The 23133-nt window shown below is 38.7% G+C and overlaps 1 protein-coding gene across 3 annotated transcripts; it reads left to right on the top strand.

The window, feature by feature from the left end:
• The first annotated feature begins 3941 nt into the window (after positions 1-3941).
• LOC125977106 (sodium- and chloride-dependent GABA transporter 2) lies at positions 3942-22723 on the top strand. 3 transcript variants are annotated; one of them, XM_049733338.2, is made up of 16 exons: positions 3972-4141; positions 4244-4333; positions 4660-4844; positions 5058-5192; positions 10121-10261; positions 10368-10455; positions 11668-11800; positions 12109-12243; positions 12417-12520; positions 13057-13181; positions 13313-13425; positions 13498-13635; positions 13788-13890; positions 15425-15525; positions 17483-17653; positions 20218-22723. In XM_049733338.2, the coding sequence occupies exons 2-16, from the start codon at positions 4326-4328 to the stop codon at positions 20365-20367; spliced, it is 1830 nt and encodes a 609-aa protein (XP_049589295.1). In that variant the 5' UTR covers positions 3972-4141; positions 4244-4325; the 3' UTR covers positions 20368-22723. The 3 variants fall into 3 exon arrangements, 2 of the variants coding, with proteins under 2 accessions (XP_049589295.1, XP_049589294.1); XR_007484551.2 differs by lacking the exon at positions 20218-22723 and adding an exon at positions 15688-15809 and having other exon boundaries at positions 3942-4333; positions 17483-17534; XM_049733337.1 differs by having other exon boundaries at positions 3972-4333.
• The last annotated feature ends 410 nt before the right edge of the window (positions 22724-23133 follow it).

Genomic DNA, 23133 nt, shown 5'->3' with positions numbered 1-23133 from the left:
TATATATATATATATATATATATATATATATATATATATATATATATATATATATATATATATATATATATATATATTTATTTTTTTTTTTTTGGGATGGATTTATTGATTTAATTTTGGCTCTTTTAGTCCTCCATAGGAGAGGGCCTCATGAAGCAAATCATTGCGATACACTAAGGAAAAGGATCTTTATTTTGTCTCAGTTTGCAAATTAAAAAAAAAAAGAAAAGAAAAATGTTTCTTCAAGTGTTTGTTTTATGTGTCTGTGTGCATCCATGGATGACGGTCTGAAATAGCCATTAGAAGCCCCTTTGCTTCATTTGTTGGACTGTCAAAATGGACATTAGGGTGATTTTTGCCCTCGTTAATCATTCCGCACGCAGATGACTTTTACTTGTCTGCTGTCCTCTTAATTGATCATCTCAGAACATAGTGAGCCTGATACTTGGGGACTACTATCATTTATAGCGTGTGGATTTGTCCGAGATGTACAAGTCAATGTAATTCCAATATTAAAATGATGCCATGAAAATATCTTATTGTGCATTAAACAGTGTCAACTTTGCTTTCCATACTTTTTCTGTGAATCTGTAATGTCGGGTTCTCGAACCACCACAATCATTTAAGATCTGAAATGCAACCAGTTTGAGAAATGTTGTCTGGTAAGTTAATGTTTATACAATATACAATCTCCAGATCACAGTTGGACATGAATTGCTTCACTTGCTTTGGTCTATTTATTGTTTTCAGAGGAAACATCGAGGACAGCCTACCAAACTCGTTTCAACGTATGCTTAGGGATAATCAGCCATCCTTTGGTCCAGAGGTGTCAAACTCATTTTCGTCGCGGGCCGCATCATAGTCATAGTTTCCTTCGGAGGGCCATTACAACCGTCAACAAACTGATGAGTAACTAAGTTTGAAACCAGAGACTAGGAAAAACAGTTCAAATATTTTTAAAAGATCAATGGTAACAAAAATTGCTAGCAATATCTGTATTTTTTAAAAGTGAAGACAATTTGTAACTGTCGTATTGGTAGATGAAGTTGATGCACAATTTGTCGTCGAATTTTAAACGGAACATCCTCTCTCAGCATGCACTTAGAGTTTGCCTGTAACTTTAATTACCTCATGTACTGAGACAGCATGGTCTTCGTAGGTTTCAGGGATTTATATGCCCGGAATATATTTGCTCATACATGTGCCTTGTTTTATGGTCCCAGGAATGGATGTACTCAAAAAGGAGTGTTTTCTGTTAAGTGATGACTTCATTTTTTCTTTTGTTCAATCCTCTTCATTGTAATATGAAGGTCAGAATGAGTCAAGCAAGAGTCACTATAAAAAAAACAATTGTTATCTGTTCGATGATACATACAGTCAGCGAAAAACACACTATTAAGTTGCTGTATTGCAGAAAATGTTGACTAATTGAACTCTTTATAATCCTCCCTTAGCATTTAAACCAAAAACGTACAGTGGTAACTTGACTTGGAATTGGAGTAAGAGAGATCCTGAGAAATAATGCAAAGTTAACAAAAGTTGTGCTCGACTGGTAAGTATATACAACCTCTTTGATTTTCAATCGTCCGTACATTCTTAGAAATAAAACTTCAATCCAGTTACTTTTAGTATTATACATACTACATACTCCATTATAAATAATCCATGCTACAGATGTAACAGCCATGGCTAACATTGTCTTGTTTGCCGTGCTAATGCTAGTTTAGTATTGCTAGTGCTGCTATTTTGTTAAAGCTGAATATTGTCACTTTATTGATATAAATGGTTAATTTATTTTGTTAAAAAAAATTTTTAGATAACACCAAAACCTGAACTAACCAGGCATATATAAACTTAATTTCATTCTATTGCATTCTATTTTATTCTACATTTACTATTTATTTAATGGATCATTTTTGGAAAGTACAATATTACAGAGTGCTATTTTTCTTAATAAAAACACAAACATTTTTTGTAGTTTTGTTTGGAGGCTGGAACAGATTTACAGGATTTCCATTCATTACAATAGGAAAAGATGATTTGAGAGTTGAATTTTTTTATGAAACATAAGTAACTTGTATCTTAAGACGGTCGCTCAACGAATTGACTTGGTATTAAGGACAGTTGCGATTCCTAATGGAGATAAGATGCGACTCCTCTTTTTGGAGTAGCAAGTTTGACTCTACCAAATAATTTATCATGTAGGCGCATGACGCAACCACAGCTGTGATAACATGTCGCGCCATCCAAGTGAATTAATGTGCGTGAGTGCGTGTGAGTCATCTTTTAGTCAGAATGATTATTTGTGTACTTGAACAGGTGTGTGTGTGTGTGTGTGTGTGTGTGGGAGCAGACTATGGACTTGGGTCACGCACATGTGAACTTTTTACTTGGAAGTCATGCTGAATGAACAATGGTTATTTACTTGAATATTTATTTTTCGAACAAGTTTTTACTTTTATTCCCTACATTTAAAAAAAAACTTTGTACTCCTTTCTATGTCCAAATTTTTCAACCTTGACCAATGGTAGACAAACACAATGCGAAAGAGATGTAGATAGAGAGGTGAAGTCAACTGTAGTTGATCTTGATGATTGATTGCGATCCTGAGAACCCAAGGAGACAGCAACAATTTACAGGGACGTGAACCAGGAAACGTAAACGATGATGCAACAGATTTTAGCAAGCAATTCATGCTTTGTTGTGCCCGTCTAAAATCTTTTGGCAAAACTAAAAAAAAAAAAAAAGTGCTGTGTGATCTGAAAATACACATACAGAGAAGATATATCGTTTCACTTGTTATCATGATATAATTTATTATTATTATAATCAGAAATTTCCAGTTACTAAGTGGCGTTTGCAGTCCAAACAGATTTGTCACAGCCCTGTGTCGTAAACAGTTTCTCTGTTTGATAGGAGGAGCTTGTCGTGTAGATGTCTATGTGGAACATCATCTGAAAATGTACAGTATATTGTACACCACGTGGCTCTGTGTTTAAATCACCATAACTAAAAAAAACATATAGCAGGAATGTCAAATCAACTGTGCTTACACCTGGACGTGCCCCAAATGGGATCAACATAGTCGATTAATAGCCTTCTCTTAATTTAGCTGGGCTCAAATCTCAGCTGTTGCACACTTCTGGCAATGAGGAAAACAGATGAATGCACTTCTGCCTCATATTTCTTTGCTTGCGGACAAACGTCTTGACCATAATCAAAAACAGCAATTAAGTCCTCAAAGGTAATAATTGCCCGCGGTAGTCATTTAATTAACATTTAATTGTGTAATGTATAGTAAAAAAATAATGAATTTATTTTTCATTTGAGTGGAACAAACAAATCAAATGTCAAAAGCTGTTTTGATTCTGGTAGTTTCACATTTGAAAAATGATCTAAAACTACTCCAGTCAACGTACATTGAATTAAAATAGGTTTGTATGAACTACTGTTGTGATACATATTAAATACAAAACTTTTTTTTTTTTTAAACGTGTATTTTTCTTCTTAGTTAATAATGAGAAGTTGCCCGTACTACTCTCTAATCTCGGCAAACTTGAGGTACTTTGATTACCTAAATACAGATATTTAGGCTAGCGGCAGTTCAGAACAATACGCGCTAAACCATAAAGCGCCACAGAAGAGGGCAAAAGTTCATGACCATAAAAGCTGCAAAGAGGAAGTAAGTAGTAGGACATAAAAAGAATGCAGCGGTAGTCCGCTTTAAGATAACAGTTCATGATTAACAAAAAGATACAAAAAGAAACATTCATAGTGCGATACCATGCCACTTAAATAAATCCCACGGACTATAAAAGGATCTATGCAATACATCAAATGATGATAAAGATCTGCTATTTGCTGCGCAGGATGTTTATATAGTGACTGTGCTATTGCCATTATTTTCTTTTCTCACAATTTACAGCCAACATGACAAAATTCCCAGTTGGCAGATAAATAAAGCCTGTTTACAGCCACTGATATAACAGAGACGGCTCAGCTGATTTGGTTTAGTTGTTAGCAACTGTGCTAATCTCAGTGACTCGAGCTGCTCCTGTCTCAGTGGAAAAATACAGCCGAGCAGTGGTGTATACCTTGAACCTTTGTCAGAGCCAAACAGTTTTTCAAGTGCAGCCACATGGTGCGGAGCGCAGCGTCTGGCAACGAGGCGGCTCACAGAAAGGAACCATAGCAGCTTTGATTCTCACCTTGGCTCCGCTCATGACTTTTTCTTTGTATACAGAGCCTGCGGTGCATCCATCCGAGAGGAATACTGATCACTTTGTTGTTGCCGTAAGCAACTCTCAGGGGAGGGGGGCTTTGTGATGGAGGGGTAAGTACTCAGTCGATTTCCCTTGGATTCCTCACCGCTACATGTTGGACTTTTCATTCTAAGACGTTTTTTTGCTGTAACGGTTGCCACAGATTTTCAGAGTAAGCGCTTGCCGCCGGTGGGAACTTTCCATGGCTGTTATAATCCGCTCCAAGCTCAAATTCAACCAGTAAATTTAAATAAGAGCCTGAGTGGCGCCGAATAGAAGTCATCTGAGTGATTTGCATTTATCAAATATTTGTCTATCCCTCCTTTAAGTAGACAGACGGATGTTTGAGATCAGATTGCGCCTCATTTGTAATTAATCTCCTTTTCAATATGCCCAGGGAATTCCTGAAAGGAAGCAGCCGTGAAGTGGCCGGTCACGGCAACACTCTGGCGAAGAAGACTCAGCTGCTGGATCGTGGCAAGTGGGCAAACAAGTTGGAGTTCCTGCTGGCTGTGGCTGGGACCCTTGTGGGCTTGGGAAATCTCTGGAGGTTTCCTTATTTGTGCTACAAAAATGGGGGAGGTGAGCTTACCCCAGTCGCGCGCTCTCATTTCCTGTTTCCTGCGTTACATTGAGCAAACGTTATTAGTCATCATATCTATTTAAATGATAAGTAAGTCGCCCAAGTGAGGCACACGACTGCAGTTTGTTGAGAGATGACAACAAGGTCGAGGGAAATAAGCAAACAATGAAGATGTCTGAGAGTTTTCTGAGTTTGGCGTTTCCTTCCCTCAGGGGCATTTTTGGTTCCGTATGTTCTGTTTCTCCTGTCCTGTGGTCTCCCAATGTTCCTTCTGGAGACAGCCATGGGTCAGTATACATCCCAGGGATGCATTACATGCTGGAGACACTTCTGCCCTTTGTTTGAAGGTTAGTATTGGAAGACGCACTGAATTTTTAAACACAAACGTACATAATTCAACAGGTGTCCAACGCAGTCTGACAGCAGCCAACTCATTTCCACGATTCCCTGAATTATTTGCATCTTTCTATTTATTGAATGGGTATCTTTTAGAGGAGAATTACACAAGAAAGTGGCGGGGAAAAGTTATGTGAAGTGATTGTGGAAAAAAAATTCACATTTTGAAGACCCATCATATCCAGTGGCGGCTCTAGAAATTTTTATTTAGGGTGGCAAAAGGGTGCCAGGAGAATGTCAGAAATAATATGTTGAGCATTAAGCCGCTCCTTGTAGGCTATGCAATAACAATTCCCAAACATTTACCACTATTTGACAGTCTTTGACATATTCAACATTTATTTGGTATAGTCACATAAACCAAGTCAATTATTGGCAGTAGGTTATTATATTGGCCAACAAAACCATTCAGCAAAAATATCTTCTCTATCTTTAGTCAAGATTTTTGAGGGTCTTGTTATTTTATCTCCAATGCTAAACCCACTGTCTTCTATTCACATTTGCTTATATAGTTTGAATTTTTATTTTAAATTTAGTATTGATCGATTCATTCCAAACAACCGCCGTGACAAGGCATTTGATGCAGGTGGCAGCTGCCACCTTTGGCCACCCTTTAAAACCGCCTATGTTTTCGCATTAACTTTTTACAGTCAACCTGGCAACACAACTAAGTAAAAATGCACATTAACTCAAAAACAATCAATAAAATTGGGCTTTAACTTATACAGAGACGACAGATGGAAAAGACCCCAAACAAAAGAAAAACTAAAAACCCTCCCAGTCATGGATTAAAAGTGTTCAGTGACCTGAGAACCCTTGCAAAACCATCCCCGACTCAAAGAGCTCTATTGTGTATGAAAATGACCTCGCACAACCGACACCTGTGCGTTCTCACAGATGAACATCAAACCTGCGAGACCCATGTGACTGACCACACCAGGTGCCGTTCACACTGCACCTTTTAATACTATAATTCGCTCCGGCCTCTTCGGTGTCACGTTCCGAGCATGCATATGTTGACCTCGGCTCTAACAGCAGAGACATTGTTATTGCCGAAATTTGCGGGTCGCATTCTGTCGCCCACGAAGGGAACTTTGACAATCACGTGTATGTCACATGGAACTGTCATGTTAGTTACAAACAACAATGCTTTACTTGGACCGTGTGCCACTTGAAGTCCCTCACAAAGAAGAGACGACGCAATGCGAATTTGAAAAGCAAATTGGAATACAAAGTGGTGGTCACACACAGGTTCACCTCAGACTTAGGAAGTAGAGCGTAGATAAAATAGTTCCCTCAAACTATCCCTCTGCACATGTTCTTCACATAAATACCTCCTTTCATAAAACTTTTTTTAAAAGACAAATTGGGATGGAAACTGATTCTTCACTTCAACTATGTTTGCTGTTCGTTTTATGCACCGTTATATTTATCCATGAAGTATGTTACTTGATGACAATAAGGCCATCAAAGCTCACATGCCCGCCCGACCTCCAAATTTCTATGACTAATGGATACAATTTTAGTACTTGGCCACAAGCACATGGGAAACACACTGTCTTGTGTTTACCCTATCATCAAAAGTGAAAACCATAAGAAAATTGAACTTTGACCGATAATTTGTTTTTGACCTACATCCCAGTCATGATTGAGTGCAAAGGAACATTACGGTCATACTGGGGAGGAAAAAAAGGATCATAAAATGATGACTAAACATGACCATAAAATCATATAATGATTTTAAAAAGACAGATTAGATGAGATTAGACTTAATCTTTGGAGAAAATTTCATAACATTCGAATATTATGAAAGTATTATGGATTAACATTGCTATAATTTCAAACGCTTTTCAAATTGGAATTATGGTTACTTTATTTTACGACTCAGAGAAGTATAGTTGCTGTCTTTCGGCAATCCCGTGCATGCCGCAACAGCAAAGAAATTGAGAGAGAAGGAGACGCATGCTGTAGAGCATAGGTGTCAAACTCAGGGCCTGGGGGCCAAATACGGCCCGCCAAATCATTTTATGTGGCCCGCGAAGACACATTTTGCAGTGACTTTGTGTCATTACTCATTGTCTTCACTTTTTAAAAATAGGTATATTGCTAACATTTTCTATTCATCTTTTTAAACTATTTGAACAATATTTACTAGTCTCTGATTTCAAAACTAGTTTGTTGTGTAGCCTATACTGTATGTACGTATATAGAAGACGTTGACGGTCATAATGGCCCTCCTAGGAAAACTATGACTACAACGTGGCCTGCGACAAAAATTAGTTTCACACCCCTGCTGTAGAAGAAGACCAAGAGGAAAATAGGATATGACTCAGAAAAAGAAAAACAACATTTGACATTATAAGGCTACAGTATTGGGAAACATAGCAAGAAGGCAGCACAGATGTTGATAGCTTTGTTGCATTAAAATCCAGCCCAAATATAAAAAATCTTCCTCCGCGTTAAACTCCAGTTTGACATTTGGCTTTGTGGCTTTTGCATCATCCCATCGAAACACAAAAGCACACAAACAACTAGCAGTCACATAACTAGCACAGGTAATGATTCCTTAGAGGGAAAGGTAGAACCAACCGAACAGCTTTCAAATGTGTAGTCGTTTCCCCTTGGTGGTTCCACCCCGCCCCACTGCACCCAGCAGATGCAGCGTTCTGGTGGTGTGCATCAAGCCAACGGGTGATTTTTCTCTTAAGGTTCAAAGAAAGGTTGCTTTGATTGCCTGCAGTTTTAATGGCAGTTCACTTCGCCGTAACCTTTTCTTGCTGCCCCAAGTCGGCTGGCTAACAGCCACATGCTGAGAAGTAAATGCAGGAAACCCTTGTTCTCCTCACTTGTCGTTTGTTAGCACGTCTTGTTCAGACTGATGCCTTTGACCCGGTGTGGTTTCCACAGTTTCCAGCGGTACCATTTTAAAGTGGAAAACCAACCCTGTCTAACTGAGGCCAATAGTGCTGAGTTTAGCCTTTGCAGTCGAAAACAGCACATGCTATTTTTAAATGATTTATTTTTTAATAGCGCCATTATAAAAGTTCGCTTATATCTCCATTGAAGGAGTGTAACCTTAGAATAACTTAAGCGCAGAACTGAATGAAAGTAAAAATAAATTATAATAAATAAAAAGATATACAGTTGCCAAATGCCACTCAAACTGGAGTTTAACATGATTGAAAATAATTTATGTAATATATTATTCAATATGGGCGGCTCGGTGGAGCACTGGGTAGCACGTCCGCCTCACAGTTAGGAGGGTGCGGGTTCGATTCCACCTCCGGCCCTCCCTGTGTGGAGTTTGCATGTTCTCCCTGGGCCCGCGTGGGTTTTCTCCGGGCACTCCGGTTTCCTCCCACATTCCGAAAACATGCTTGGTAGGCCGATTGAAGACTCCACATTGTCCCTAGGTGTGAGTGTGAGTGCGAATGGTTGTCTGTCTCTGTGTGCCCTGCGATTGGCTGGCAACCGGTCCAGGGTGTCCCCCGCCTACTGCCCGATGACGGCTGGGATAGGCTCCAGCACGCCCGCGACCCCCGTGGGGACTAAGCGGTTCAGGAAATGGATGGATGGATGGATTATTCAATATTAACATTGGATATTTTCGTGCTGCATGCCTGGCTATCTTAATGTGATGCAACATAGTGGTTGGGGGATCGTTGGTCTAGTGGTCTAGTGGTTAGCACACCTGCCCCACAGATTTTTTTTTTTTTTATTGCTCTACTTGCTGTCAACTGAAAATGACATCGCGGTTGCCACAATATCATTTTCAGTGGACAAGTCACAAAATGGCCACGCCTGAGATGGATAAAAAAAACACAGATGGATTTTATCACTTTAATTCATATTCCACCAATGAAACAATTAGAACACGATATTTCGACTTATTGGGCTGTACAGAACATATTATTACCAAAAAAAAAATGAGGCTGCCTTTCCCTTTAAAACGGTGTAAATTGACATAAATGTGCTGATGACATTTAAGCAATGAAAAGAAGAAAAGTGGTGGATGCATTTAGTGTGCCTCGTGGCCTTATATAAAGGCTTCAAGCACTTTTCCTTTGTTTAAAATTGCCATGGGAAGTAGCTTTTCAAACAATAGTGGGCAAAGTAGTCTGTTGATCTTGGCAATGGCACATTAGTTTTTTTTTTTTTTTTTCTATTCTTAACAAGCCGACAATGTGCAAGTCTATCAACACTTCTTTGACTTTTCCATCCGTGGCATAGCGCTCAAGTTCATTCCTTCCAAATGAACACATGAACGTTTTAATGGGCTATTAATACCTTACATGATTATGGAAATAACTAACCTAGCTGGTCCCTGTTTTTGGAAGACGTTCACCCTCATAAATAGTGCACTTGTTGGAAGCTGGTTTCAGCTTATGACATGTGATTCTAGAAGGTTATTTACAGCACAAGGATGGTGTATGATGGATAGTGTCCCAAACTGTACAGTGTCCATGCACATGCTGTTAAAGAAAAATCCCCACTATAAATCAGGACTCTCTAACTGCTTTCGAGCATACTGCAATGCAGGCAGGAAGGAAGAGAACATATTCGGTAGTACAGAATGGATTTGAGGTGTTATCCTTTGGTTTGTTGGCAACTCAATGAACAAAGAAAACAAGGTGGTCCATGTGACTGAAGGCCAAGTGAAACCGTATTCCTTGATGACGTATTTTACATGGGTTCTTTCTCTACCATCTCATGTGTCAGGAAGATCCTGAACTTTAACCTTGTGGCATTCAGTTAACATGGATAACAGATGGCACAACAAGAGGGAAAGCGGCATGGCATTTAAAGACCCAAAGAACACAATCCATGCTTAGGGATAATGCTCGTATCGGTCACACATTGACCGACCTGGTCTCTTCAGGAATCGGTTACGCAACCCAAGTGGTGATTGCCTACGCTGCTGTGTCGTACATCGTCATCCAGGCCTGGGCTTTCTTCTATCTCTTCTCGTCCTTCAGTGCTGAGGTTCCGTGGGCCAGCTGCAGGAACCCCTGGAATACCGGTAGACCACACTTGCGGGCTATTACCCGTCCCTAATCTTTTGACCGACTAAGAATGTGCGCTTGCGGTGTCAGTTATATTATTTCAACATCTGATTGTTTCCGTAGTACATTGTGTTGAATTCGACAAAAGGAACGTGTCGTCCAATTGGACAGCACCTGCTAATGCAACGACTCCCGCAACAGAATTCTGGGAGTAAGTATTTTGAAAATGTATGTTGTCATCATCATCAGATTTTGTTTTATGTCAAGGATATTGGTAAGCACGTGAACTGAAAAAAAAGAAAGAAAAACAAACACATGAGTGTAACTTTAGTAACCTGAAGGCGGCAGTTTTTCTACCAAAAGAAATTGTTTGCAACACCTATCAATGAAAGTTGACCAAGAATCGACCCTTGCGGAACTCCGCAGGCTGGAGACTGCAACACTGCAATGCAAACATTGTTTCTCTCTGAAAAGGAGCATCCTCATGACTCTAATGCTGGCAAATCCTTTTGTCTGAGAAGCAATCTTACATTGACCAAGTCCAAGTGCAATGTGCCAAGGGCGGATTGAGAGATCAGTGCGCATGATTCAGAATTATGAACACAAGGAGAAGCTTATTCTCCAGCAGAATCCGAGAACTTGCTTTGGCTACTTCATTTGAAAAGAATCTCCCTCCCGAATGTAACCTTGCCTCCCCCATCTGTGCACTCGGTGTTGGACACCAAAAAAATCACACGCTTGTGCAAATAGTAATTCAGAGTCAATAAGAGTTGCAACGTTGGTTGTGTTGGACATTGCAACACCTAAAGTCTACTTTCGCTATAAAAGCTAACAGTACATATGAATAAAAAATAATTTCCTTTAGAAATTAATTTTAATTTTTTTTTCCATTATACCGAAATGTGCCAACACCGATCAAAGTGTAGCGAAGGAAATAAAATTGTGTCTAACCATCAACAAAATTCTGAAATTGTTCTTGGGGGTACACTAAGGCCACTTGGCATTGGCAAACAAATCATCCGTCTTCCTGTCAACACTCTCGCATTCATGTGCTGAGCCCAACGTGATACAAGGTCAAAAAAAGACAATGGAATGTCAAAAATGTCATTGAGCAGCTTGCAATGCAGTTGCCATTTAGTGAACGTGACATTGCTCTTTACTATATATGTTATGACTGGCGTGAGATATTTGACACGTCTTCCTATGACTACATGGAAAATCAATGATCAATTAAATGATTCTTAGGCATAATTACCATACCAACCCATTGATGAATAAAATAGATACAATTGGGTTTTTTTTGTTCTGACAAAAAATTCCCAAGATCTTTTCTTAATCGCCTTAACGGAAATGACATTTCTGTCATTTCTGTCTTGCTTGTCACATGTTTGACTGTGTCGGTTTGTGATGTTTGTATTCCAAGGAGACGAGTTCTGGGTATATCCTCGGGGATAGAAAAGATCGGCAGCCTGAGGTGGGAGTTGGCCTTGTGTCTCTTGTTGGCTTGGATTCTCTGCTATTTCTGTGTTTGGAAAGGAGTGAGATCCACCGGAAAGGTAACACGCTTTATTTTTGTACACGCATGCACATGCATTAGAGCTTCAGAAGTGGTGACGTGGTTCCGTTTTGGATCAGAAAGCTGACAAAAAGGGTACAGCTGAGTAACGGCGGATTGGTAATCCTTCTCGGATGTAAATCCTGGGATGCAATCAACTGTGGCCTAGTTATGCTCTGTATAAACAAATGGATTATTACCGCGCAAGGGTTTGCCTTCAGGGCAGTTTAGCCTCGATCCTTTTTTATTAGATGTCGCGATTCAAAGGTATGTTACGAGTATTAACCCTCACGTGTCTCTTGTCAACAGGTAGTTTATTTTACAGCCACTTTCCCTTATGTAATGTTGGTTGTTCTGTTGGCTCGTGGACTTACTTTGCCCGGTGCTATTGACGGCATACGTTTCTACCTCTATCCTGACCCGACAAGGTTGGTGGATCCTCAAGTAAGTAATAAAGTGCCAGGCCAAAATAAACAAAATAAATCAACCAAGTACCATGACGGGATGCCCGATCAGCTGCATAGGCTAAATCCTGTAGACTGTCTCAAATTCACATATATATTTCTTTAAATCATTTAGATAGAGTTCATATTTCATTTTCTGATATGTCCACTCAGGTTTGGATGGATGCAGGTGCACAAGTTCTGTTCTCCTTTGGGATTTGTCAAGGAAGTTTGACAGCTCTTGGCAGTTACAACGAGTTTAATAATAACTGCTACAAGTAAGTTCCCATTTGTTTCCTGTTTTTGGCCGCCATTTTCTTTTTGCTTAGCCTTTTCGCTTCAACAATATTTGTATTCATGGCACGTGAAGGTCATGTTGTGTGTTGTTTATAAAAAGACCGGATATGACCTTCCAAGGTCAATGCTATTCAAAGCCCAGCTGCTCTAGAAGCTTCTTAAATCTTTTTCTGCGTTGAAAAAATTGTTGACAAGGTTTCAGGTTGATTCACACTTGACTTTTATACTGTATATCAAATGTATGAAGAAGGTTCATCACGCTAAACAGCGACCTCACATTCTTGGGGTTTTTTTCCCTCTCATTCTTTCCACCCAAGTTAACAGAGTGGAGTGTGGTGTCTGGTGTTACAGGGCTGTACTACACCATACAACTTTTGATTAAACTCAAGAGCTAGCTAGCTAGATTAGATAGATAGAGATGGATAGATAGATAATAAATATATTTTTAAATTGCACAGGGTGTGACTGAAACTAATAATTCATTTTGAGTCTAATAATTTCTTTGTTTTCCTCTTAGGGATACATTTGTTCTATGTTTGGTAAATGGTGGCTCCAGCTTTGTGGCGGGCTTTGCTATCTTTTCCGTTTTGGGGTTCATGTCCTACGAACAAGGATTACCAATATCAGAAGTGGCGGCTTCTGGTAAGAATCCAAACATGATTATTTCTTATTCACACATAGCATAAATGTTTTTTTTTAGTCTCCAGTCCACTAATACTGATGTTTTTTTTTGATAACGGTTCACATAATGACTGTTATGTGTGTAATGACAGGACCTGGCCTGGCTTTTATAGCATATCCAAGGGCAGTAGCGATGATGCCTTTACCACAGTTGTGGGCCATATGCTTCTTTATCATGGTCATCCTGCTGGGTGCTGATACACAGGTCAGTTGAAAATATGCTTGTGAAACCTCTGGTGGATCCCTGGTTTGTGCTGACTTGTCTTTCCTTTACTAGTTTGTGAGCTTGGAGTGTCTGATGACCTCCGTGACAGATATGTTCCCGACTGTTTTCCGGAGGGCTTATCGACGAGAGCTGCTGCTGCTTTGTCTCTGCTCCGTTTGCTTCTTCCTTGGTCTTCTTCTCGTTACTGAGGTGAGAGCGTGGCTCTTTCCTTATCGCATTGTTTTTTTTTGCTTTGTGTATTTAACTTATCAAGTGATGGTACTGTGGTCCACTGATTTGGTTTAATGACCGCAAATGTATAGTATGTTGTGTCATGATCTTTCGCCATTATCTTCTTCCAGGGGGGCTTGTATTTCCTTCAGCTTTTTGACCATTACGTCTGTAGTGGCAACAACCTTCTCCTCCTTTCAGTGTGTCAGTCCATAGCAATTGGATGGATATATGGTAAGTCCTTGTAGCTGGGAGTCAACATATGTTTTCATGCCTGTTCTATTATGGGATGGAAGGAGAGATGCAAACATATTTTTAAGGTTGCACTTTGTGTAAAGAGTTTGACAACCCCTGGTTTAGGGAAATTAATATACCAGGCAAATTTCTTTAGCTCTCTCATTCAAATCACAGGCAGTATTCGTGTGAGCTGTTACTTTTGGCAAAGACTAGGTGGCCTAAAAAAGACAAAACAAAAGGGCTCATAGCCAATCTGTGAGGACAGGAAAAATACAGGCTCTTGTATAAGTGTACTGTCAAAACACTTCTTTCAATTAGCAGCCAGTATGTCAAGCCAAAACCATTCAGACAAAAGCCTGAAAATCTTTACCACCAAGACAAACTTTGGTTTTACGACGTGGCGGAGCCATGTGGGCTTCATTTAAAATTGCATAATCGTAACCATATTTGTTTTAAGATTAAGTTGTATTTTTAAACTCGTGTTCATCTGACCTTTGCGGTTTTGTATACACTTGTGACCCTGGGGGGAAAACTGTATTAAAGAGGATTTGATTTACTGTACTGCTGCTGCCCTCTAGTGGAAATCATTGAACTATGCATGTGAATAGGATTTATGATCTAGACATGTAATTTTGTTTGATCCTAAAATGTATGTTAGTTGTGTATTTGAATATATTTAAGGTTAAAAACATGAAATCTTTTTAGATGTATATTAGTAAAAATATTTTTTATGGACAAATTGATTAACTTTAAATGTTTTTTTCTCTTCTTTTTTTTTTTACAAATCTTGAATTGATGTTTGTAACAACCTTGATCGATTTAAAAACTATTGGTTGATTTGTGACTGAAAGAGGACAATAGGTTCCTTTTACAGGCAACACATTCCTTTAATGTATGGCCTTAGACAAATTGGCGTGGACTTCTATCCAAGTATTACAGTCCCGCGGTTCTTACGCACTTCATCTGCCAAATATTTTGTCCTCTTTTGTTCCTCCCATCACTCCTGGTTAAGCTTATCCAGGCTTGAGAGGCCATTAGATTCTAAGGAGGGATTTGCGCTCTTTATTTGACACGCATTCATACTTGTTCTACCCTTTTGTTAACAGGGATTTGTTAAAAACTCAGAGGGGTTTAAAGGTTAGAGCTGGAATACATTTTGTTAAATGCAAAACAACACAAACACACTCATCTGCCGCTTTGTTGAGTGCAGCTACTGACATCCAATATATTAAAATTTGCCCAATCAAGATAAGTTTTTCTTTTGGGTAAAAATGTTTTGGGTTTGCATTGTTTTTTTTTTTTTATTTGTGGCTGTTTACAGTTGTATCATGTAATTAGAAGTTAGACATTTTTTCTTTCCAAGGCCAGTATAAAAGATATTGTCGCTTTGGAGGCACATTTTAATAGGACATGAAAATGTAAATAGAAAATAAAAAAATCTGTATTATGTGTATTTTTCTGTATGGTTTCGTGTAAAAAAAATATATATATAATAATAATATATATGTTTTTTTTGTATTTGGTAAAACAGGTGCTGATCGTCTCTATGACAACATTGAAGACATGATAGGGTATCGTCCATGGCCACTAATGAAGATTTGCTGGCTTTACATTACCCCTGCTGTTTGTCTGGTGAGTGTAGATTAGTGGAAGGTACGAGTCATTTCTGTGACAACGGCAATAAATTCGTTTTTGGCAAACTTCTTAATATCACACTCACAAATTCAATTCATGTCATAATGTATGTGTCTGGAGTTTTCTCACAAAGCTTCATCTTGTTGTTCTTCTCTCAAGCTTGAAATGACATGCTTAAAATGACATAAGAAGAGGAACAAGGAAGAGGTGCATGAGAAGAAATTAAGGATTTGAACTTTGTGACGTGACGAATTTGAGACAGGTGCTGGTGTCAGTGCCAGGTGGGTTAGGATGAAGGGAACAAAGAGAACATTTTCATATTGTTGACTGTAAGTGAGTAAGACTCATGTGACTCTTATTGTTCACTATTTGTGCTACATTGGGGTAATTGTTGAAAATTCAAATATTTTTTTTTAATTTGAAGCCCAGCATAAGTGTGTATGATGTAGGGTTGAAAAATTTTAAACCCAGAAAAGGACATTTTTAAAAATGAGTTGGGACAGAGTTCCGTTGCTAGGATGACAACTTTATTTGTACGTTTGATTTGAATGGTGTTCCTATAGTTTTGCAATTTAAAAATCCAAAATGGGTGGTAAAGAAATGTTGCTAATTGATTGTCGGTTCTGGCATGGCAGCATTTATGTTTTGTCGCAGGATCAATCCACGTCCTTTTTAATTCTTGTTGCAAACTGGAGGTGGATATTCCACAATATTTTCAGCAAAGCCCCTCAACCCAACGTTACATTTATAAACGTAACAGTGCAAAGCCACAGGGGTGTTCGACTGATTGACATCTCATCAGCCTCACCTCCTGTCTCTGATTGGCTATTTTTCCTCAGGCGCTCTGGTTTTGTATAAATCTTAAAGGGCTCATCTCATCTATCAGTGTAAACATTGGAAAAAGACAGTATATTCTTGTTGAAATTTGTTTTTTCTTTGTTTAGATTCTTAATCATCCAGGTATTAGTAATCTGCGTAGGTGGAATGGAAGCAAGTTGTGCAATTAAGCCCAACGGTTTTATAAAAGGACTGCATAACAGTTGCCTAGGGCCAAGAACTGGGTGTTGGGGCTGAGAGATGTGTCATAGGGGCTCATTACAACTATTAAATATACTCAAATTCCTTTTTAACATGTCATTACATGCATATCCGAGAAATCGCAAACAGGCACATCATACCAGAGACAGTGTATAAGAAAGACATGAGGATTTTCTTGAAGGCGAAGCTGATTTGGTGTTAACCAAACCACGCTCCACCCCCAAAGAAAAAATGCTGGCATTTTTCCAAATGAATCATATAAGTTCAGCCGGCCCGTTACATGTCAACGACATCTTACCCAGTTCTCCGCACAAAAGGTCAGGTATGACGGTAAAGTGAAAATTGGCAATATAATATGTATAATGATTTTATATTTAGGACATCCTTGGTTTTGTTGTGGATACCTATATTTTTTTGATATTTTTCTTTTGACATTATAAGAAATTTATTGTCATTCGCTTATTTTCTATTGACAGTTATTTTGACTTGATGTTTGTTTTGCTTTATTTAAATTCAGTGCTAACTTGTTCATGTCAAATGATCTTGGTTTAGGTATTCATAATTTATTTTCTGGAGTTGTCAGAAGCTATTTGCGATTTTCTCCAGACGCAGTATACTATGTTTTAAATTATTTTAAATTCTGTGCCAATCAGATCATTATCCTTTATTGTGGTATGCCACACATGCACTTCAATGAGCCAATGGTTGCAAAATCCAGGAATATTCAAACATCTTGCAGTATAATCATGACCACTGATGTCCTTTGCTTATCATTCCAAAATGTTCCAGGGACGTTTCTAGACATTTACAGGAACATTTCCAGCCCTCTGCCACTCGACTGAGGTCCTACTTATCATGACTGCAGTGCTGCCGAATGTCTTAAGGCTTTTTTGTGATTTGTTTTGTCACTTGCTAGGGTACCTTCGTCTTCTCCTTGGTGAGATACAAGCCACTCAAATTCAACAAAACCTACGTCTACCCAACCTGGGCCTACGCTTTGGGCTGGTGCCTGGGACTCTTCTGCGTTCTGCTGGTGCCTCTGTGGATCCTCTTTAAAGTCATTCAGATGAAAGGCACTGTGTGGCAGGTATGTGTTTGGTAACATTTTATTCAATTTAACCCTTAATGCGTCCTGGATCGTAATTTACAAGGCGGCCAGTGCCAATGTTAGCCTGGGATGAGCAAGCACGTTGTGGTTGCCTAGGCAACATGCAAGCTGGCCAAAAATGACATTGCACTCCCCTGGTTTGGCACCATCACCACTGGTGGCACAGAAATGATTAAAGCTCCACCAGGCCTTTTGTGGCCCAGCTTGACGACTAAACCAAAGAACCTGCACTGCTCTGGTCCCACTGCTGTCCAGCGCCAGAAACTAAACAAAGCACCAAAATTCTAAAGGGTTACTAGAAAAATAACCCAGCCTAAATTCCATTGAGTGATTTCAACCTCATGATTCTTTTCGACGTCCCTAACTTGCACTATGCTCTAGTATTGCAGACTTTTTAACAAGTTGAAACAAAAATCCAACTTTTGTTCTATTTCATCATTTACAAAGCATAGTGCTAAATTTCAGCCACTTACGAGCGGCGTCTCCTTTTCACTACAATTAAGCCTGCATTAAGATCTTGTGTGACTTTACGGAACATTTGATTGACAGAGAAATTGCCAGGTTCCTAAATGTGCTGTGCTGACACGATTTTATACAACATAGGAGTGGGCCAACTCATAGCTGCAGGCAAATTTTAAGATTGAAGACTCATTTGTGGTTAACAGCTTCTGTCATTCCTACATTTTTTTAGAATAGGTTTGAAAAGGGAAAGGTGTGAAGAGTAAATGTAAAAAACATGAGTGTTGTCACAGAGCTGAAATTCTGCCTGGCAAGTCGAAATGGATGGAGGACTATAATGCTTGTTAAGACAGCGCCAGTGAGCAGATTGTGAATAAATATTGTTTGACAAGGGTAATGTGAGTGTTGATGGCTAATATTCGGCATGTCTACTTCATAGCTCTGAGGTTTACAGTTCACATTTCAGCTCCAGCCTTTCCGTGTCGAGTCAGCATGTTCTCCTCGTGTTTGCTGGGCTTTCGGCTCTCTGGCTTCCTCCCACGTTCCAAAAAAACAGAGAAGCTAATTGAATCTACTGCAAATTGTGTATGTGAGCGTGAATGGTATTTTTATTTATGTTTGACTGGCAACTCGATGCTCGCCATCTGTCACCCAAAGTCTCCTGGGATAAATCCTAGTGACCTTTAACCTTTCTGAAGATAAGCAGTGAAGAAAATGGATGGATAGAAGTATCATGGTATTTTTATTTTCATTATCATTCTCAGACTTAAACATGGTGAGGATAAATGACACATGTGATGTCATGTAATACTTTATGAGTAAATAACAAAACCTTCAATTTACATCTCAGGTGGATTGTGCAAGTTGGGCAGTTTAGGGTTAAAAGATTGTGCGCTAAAGAACTCGATTTGTACTTCAAGTAACTGTAAGCACGGTGGAGAACTGATAGATCAGTAGCGTAATAATACCTCCAGTAGGACGCTTTGTGGTTTTGAACGATGTGTGTTGCTCCTGTTTTACCGGCGCCTCACCCATTTAGACAGCTCAAAATAGATTACCAATCTCCCATCCATCAAGTTGTCACATTCTGAATCATTCGGTGCAATTTTTTATCCCATAAAGTTGTGATTAACGCATCGGTCTTGACATTTCATGGGGTCGCCACAATGTTGCATTGTATGACGGCCTGCTCCAATTGAAAAGCGCCCACACTCGTTGCCTACATCTCTTCTAAAGCCAGGCACTTAATTTACCTTACAAAGCCCACCGTGGCGTGCCACTTAACATTGAATATGTGTGAAAGCGAGACAGAACGTTTGAGTAAGAGAGCAAAAGAGAAAGTCTGACAGGAATAATAGGCTCTTCTGCATGTTTTAACAAGAGATGCAGTCGTTAATTAGTTGTTGGAGAAAACGATATGCGATATTAAAAACATTTCACAGGCCGCAGATGTTCAGATTCTAGAATGCGCCCGAAGGTGCTTAAAAGTTACCTGCATTCATATTTTGATGTTAGCCTTGACAGAACATCACACACACAGCGGACCAAATTGTAGGATGCAGCTGCCCCTTCCTCAAGGATGCAGTGAAAGGCTGTGAGAAAACAAATGTCCAAAAATCAAATGCCACTTTAAAGTTTTGGCTATACGATGCGGGCATTAATGTAGCTTTAAAGAGCAAAAGCCCTGGCAGACATTCAGCTGCACTTGGCGCAATACCTGGCAAAGGCACTAGTTGACGCATGACTAATGACACTTGGCCATGAAAAGTTGCAGGTGAGAGCCTATGGGCTTGGGAAACATTTTTCTAACATTTACCGCTATTCCCTGTACTTGTTAGAACCTGTTAAGTAGTCACCTAATGAGCCTTACATGAACAGGCCAATAAAAGAACAATTTACTACCACAAGTGCAAAGTAGATGAACATCTAAACTTTTCTCAACACCCGCCAGTGAGCTAAGGATTTGTTGACAGTCAATTTTATTTATACAGCTCATCAGTCCGGACGTCTTCTTCCCCACACATTGTCTAATTGTATTTTTTTTAAATTGATTGATTCATGACTGTTTCTTGGTGTCTTCACAGAATATCAAACAGCTTTGTCATCCAGAAAACAAGCCCCACAGCCCAGCAAAGCAACCTGAGCAGTACCCGCTGAATCCCAGCAAATCTCTGGCTCCTTCTGCCAATGAGTACAAGGGAAGCGGTGGCGTTGAGATGGAGGCGCAAGTATGAGACCATGAAAATTTTTCAAGAAGGTTTTGCAAGCTGTGTGGTTTTAAGTTCTTGTGCCACAAGAAGAGATGTTTCATAATACCATTTATTACTTAGTAGATTCTGCATAGAAATTGTTAAGGTTAACAACCTTAACATAAATCATACATAAATCATTTGTCATTATGCCAATAAGCAAACGGGAACACTTTCCTTGGCGCTGCTGCAGTTGTGTTCTCATCAAATTTTATAAGGAAATCAAAGCACTGAAATATGTTTTACCGGGACTATGTCCCACAAAATATGTGCCTATTTAAAAGCTTGTGCACCAATGTAAGAGGAACACTAGCAAAAAAAAAAAAAAAAAAACATTAGATGTTGCCTGTTTTTTGGCATAAAAAGAAAATATTGGTGACAACGGGCGGAGTCCTTGCACCCCTGAAAATTAGCACTTCCTTTAACATTTCATTATCAAAAAAGATTAAGAGCAAGTTTGGTCAATCATTTGAATAAAGGTTAAATTAACCAAATTGTTACATAGGAGTTCCGGTCTGATGGCAGCGATTTTTCTGGCTCCTTCACGCAAAATGTGTTTCTACTACTTCAATTTCACTTGACAGATAACAAATTTATTGTAAGAACAGACTCAACTCCCTAATAACTGATTTGTGTATACAGTGTCATCACTGCCAATTTGTTCTGCACAGTTTGCATTGACCATATCAGCCAGATGGAATTTTTTAAATCCTTTGTATACATAATTATAATACACATATATTAAAAAATTTTCATACATGAATTCAGACTTTTGGTACCAAAAAGAATGGTAGAATGGATGCTGTACGGACTACTTCCACATTTGGGATATGGTTGCCGCGCTAACTTTCGGTCGCTAGGCTAACACATGAAAGAAATACTTGGAATAAATCTTTAAAAAGTCACAACTTTGGATACCATTTCACCCTTAAAAAGCACCAGCGCTGAACTTTTGAAAATCATTTTTATGACGTCCAAGCAGCTTGAAACATGCAGAGGCCAGAATCTTTACCCTAGAAAAAGCTCCTGCGTTACCGTGCATATGGTCTATTGTTGAAACAAGATATGAAAAATAATTTATGTTGCATAAAATCACGCAAATGTACATCTTTTGATTAGAATCGTAAATCCAACTCATTGATTCTCCACATCTTTATGCCTTTTAAAAACTGTTTACTAAACTTAGTGTTAATCTCTCATGCTACACTCACCAATACAAGTCATACTATGTTACTGAATTCTTCTTAAAAAATGTTTTATTTAGTTTTTTTAGCATTTACATGATGTCCTTGTTTGTCTGTCCTCTCTCTATATGTTGCTGTACGGTTATGACCATTGTGTTAGAAACACTTTCTGTTCAATTACATGCTCATTTACATACACATAGTACAATACGTACATTTTATGTATCATTACACCTGCTAAGTTTAAGAATGCTAAAACCATTAAAATAATGATGTGCACTTAAAACAAAAGTTGTTGATTTTGAGGTTACGGAATGTCTGCAGTCCAAATCCTCATGTCAATCATTCGATCAATTGTCTATTAAAATATCTTAAATGATGCAAGACTAATACAGTTAGATTACAGAGTGAGTCTTTGGGAAATGTATTGTAAGAATAAAATTTTGACAAAGTGTGTATATTATGGAGAAGTGCAAACATCAAATAATGTGCTGTTGAATGTACAGGCCCCGACCTTCCAGGTGAGAATGACTGGCGAGAGTCAGACATAAATTTATAGGTACAGTGAGGACCAACAACAACAACCACAAAAAAATTGGCTTTCAGGTGAAATTGTTTGAAAAATGCCAGTTGTGAATTTTGCCGTTCAGCTCTTCGTTAGAGAACAGCAACTGTGGAATCTGCGTTAAAAAGTATAAAGAAGGTCAAATAAAGTTCACGTCATGATAATAATGCATTCTAGATTTAACCTGAAACTTCATCCAAAAGCCAAATATCCATATTTTTTACGAGTAGGATTTTACGTCTTGATACTGAATGTTTGACCGAAAGAAATCCGTAGCCTAATTCCAGTGATGTAAAATGTTACTAAAAACCAAATACAGTACAATGATTTACAAATTAAACACACTGCAAAGACAAAAAAAAAATTATGTTCTAATTGGTGAACATTTAGACAACAATTAAAAGGAAAGGTGATGTGGTCAACATGATATCTCGTCATTTTAAGTTGTATGTTTTTCGTTTCCATAATCATGCTTTATATAACCTCTCGTTCACTTCTCGATTTGAAATGTGACTTCTGTATAACGTTCAGGTAATAAATCATCTCCGCAGCCAACATATATGCACAGCATAATAAAGTTGATTCACAGGTAGTACATTTTTTCTTTCTAACTGATGGCAGGTAACACGTTTTTGTCCTTGCATTGATGACTATCTGCATTTATTGTAAGCTTTACATATTTTTACTACATGCACTGTGACACATGCACTCACACCTCTTCAGAATCAGGCAGCGGTTGCCCCCAAGGTTGAACAAAGTGAGCCTTTGGAAGTTAGAAGCAAAATCTCTCAGGTTGTGATGTCAACATGGCTGATGAGTTTCATTGTTTTACTGTCTTACTTATTTCATGAAGTTATCACAAAACAGAACCCAGAATTTATGGCAATGTAGCAAAGCACTTTGTCTTTGTTGCTCAAGTATAAATAATGAAAGAAAAAGTAAACATGTAGTTTCAATGCAAAGCAGCAATCTCCCTCCGAATGTTCATCTTGTCACACCTCA

Source organism: Syngnathus scovelli, chromosome 11, assembly GCF_024217435.2.
Source record: "Syngnathus scovelli strain Florida chromosome 11, RoL_Ssco_1.2, whole genome shotgun sequence".
Classification (NCBI taxonomy): Eukaryota; Metazoa; Chordata; class Actinopteri; order Syngnathiformes; family Syngnathidae; genus Syngnathus; species Syngnathus scovelli.
Note: the sequence above shows the minus strand (reverse complement) of the source record. Positions and strands in the feature narration are given on the sequence as shown.

Excerpts from the sequence above, each read along its gene's own strand:
- LOC125977106 (XM_049733338.2), top strand. Across the intron at positions 10,262-10,367 it reads CAGGAACCCCTGGAATACCG|TACATTGTGTTGAATTCGAC; the intron begins GTAGACCACACT and ends TTGTTTCCGTAG. Across the intron at positions 13,426-13,497 it reads TGCTGGGTGCTGATACACAG|TTTGTGAGCTTGGAGTGTCT; the intron begins GTCAGTTGAAAA and ends TTCCTTTACTAG.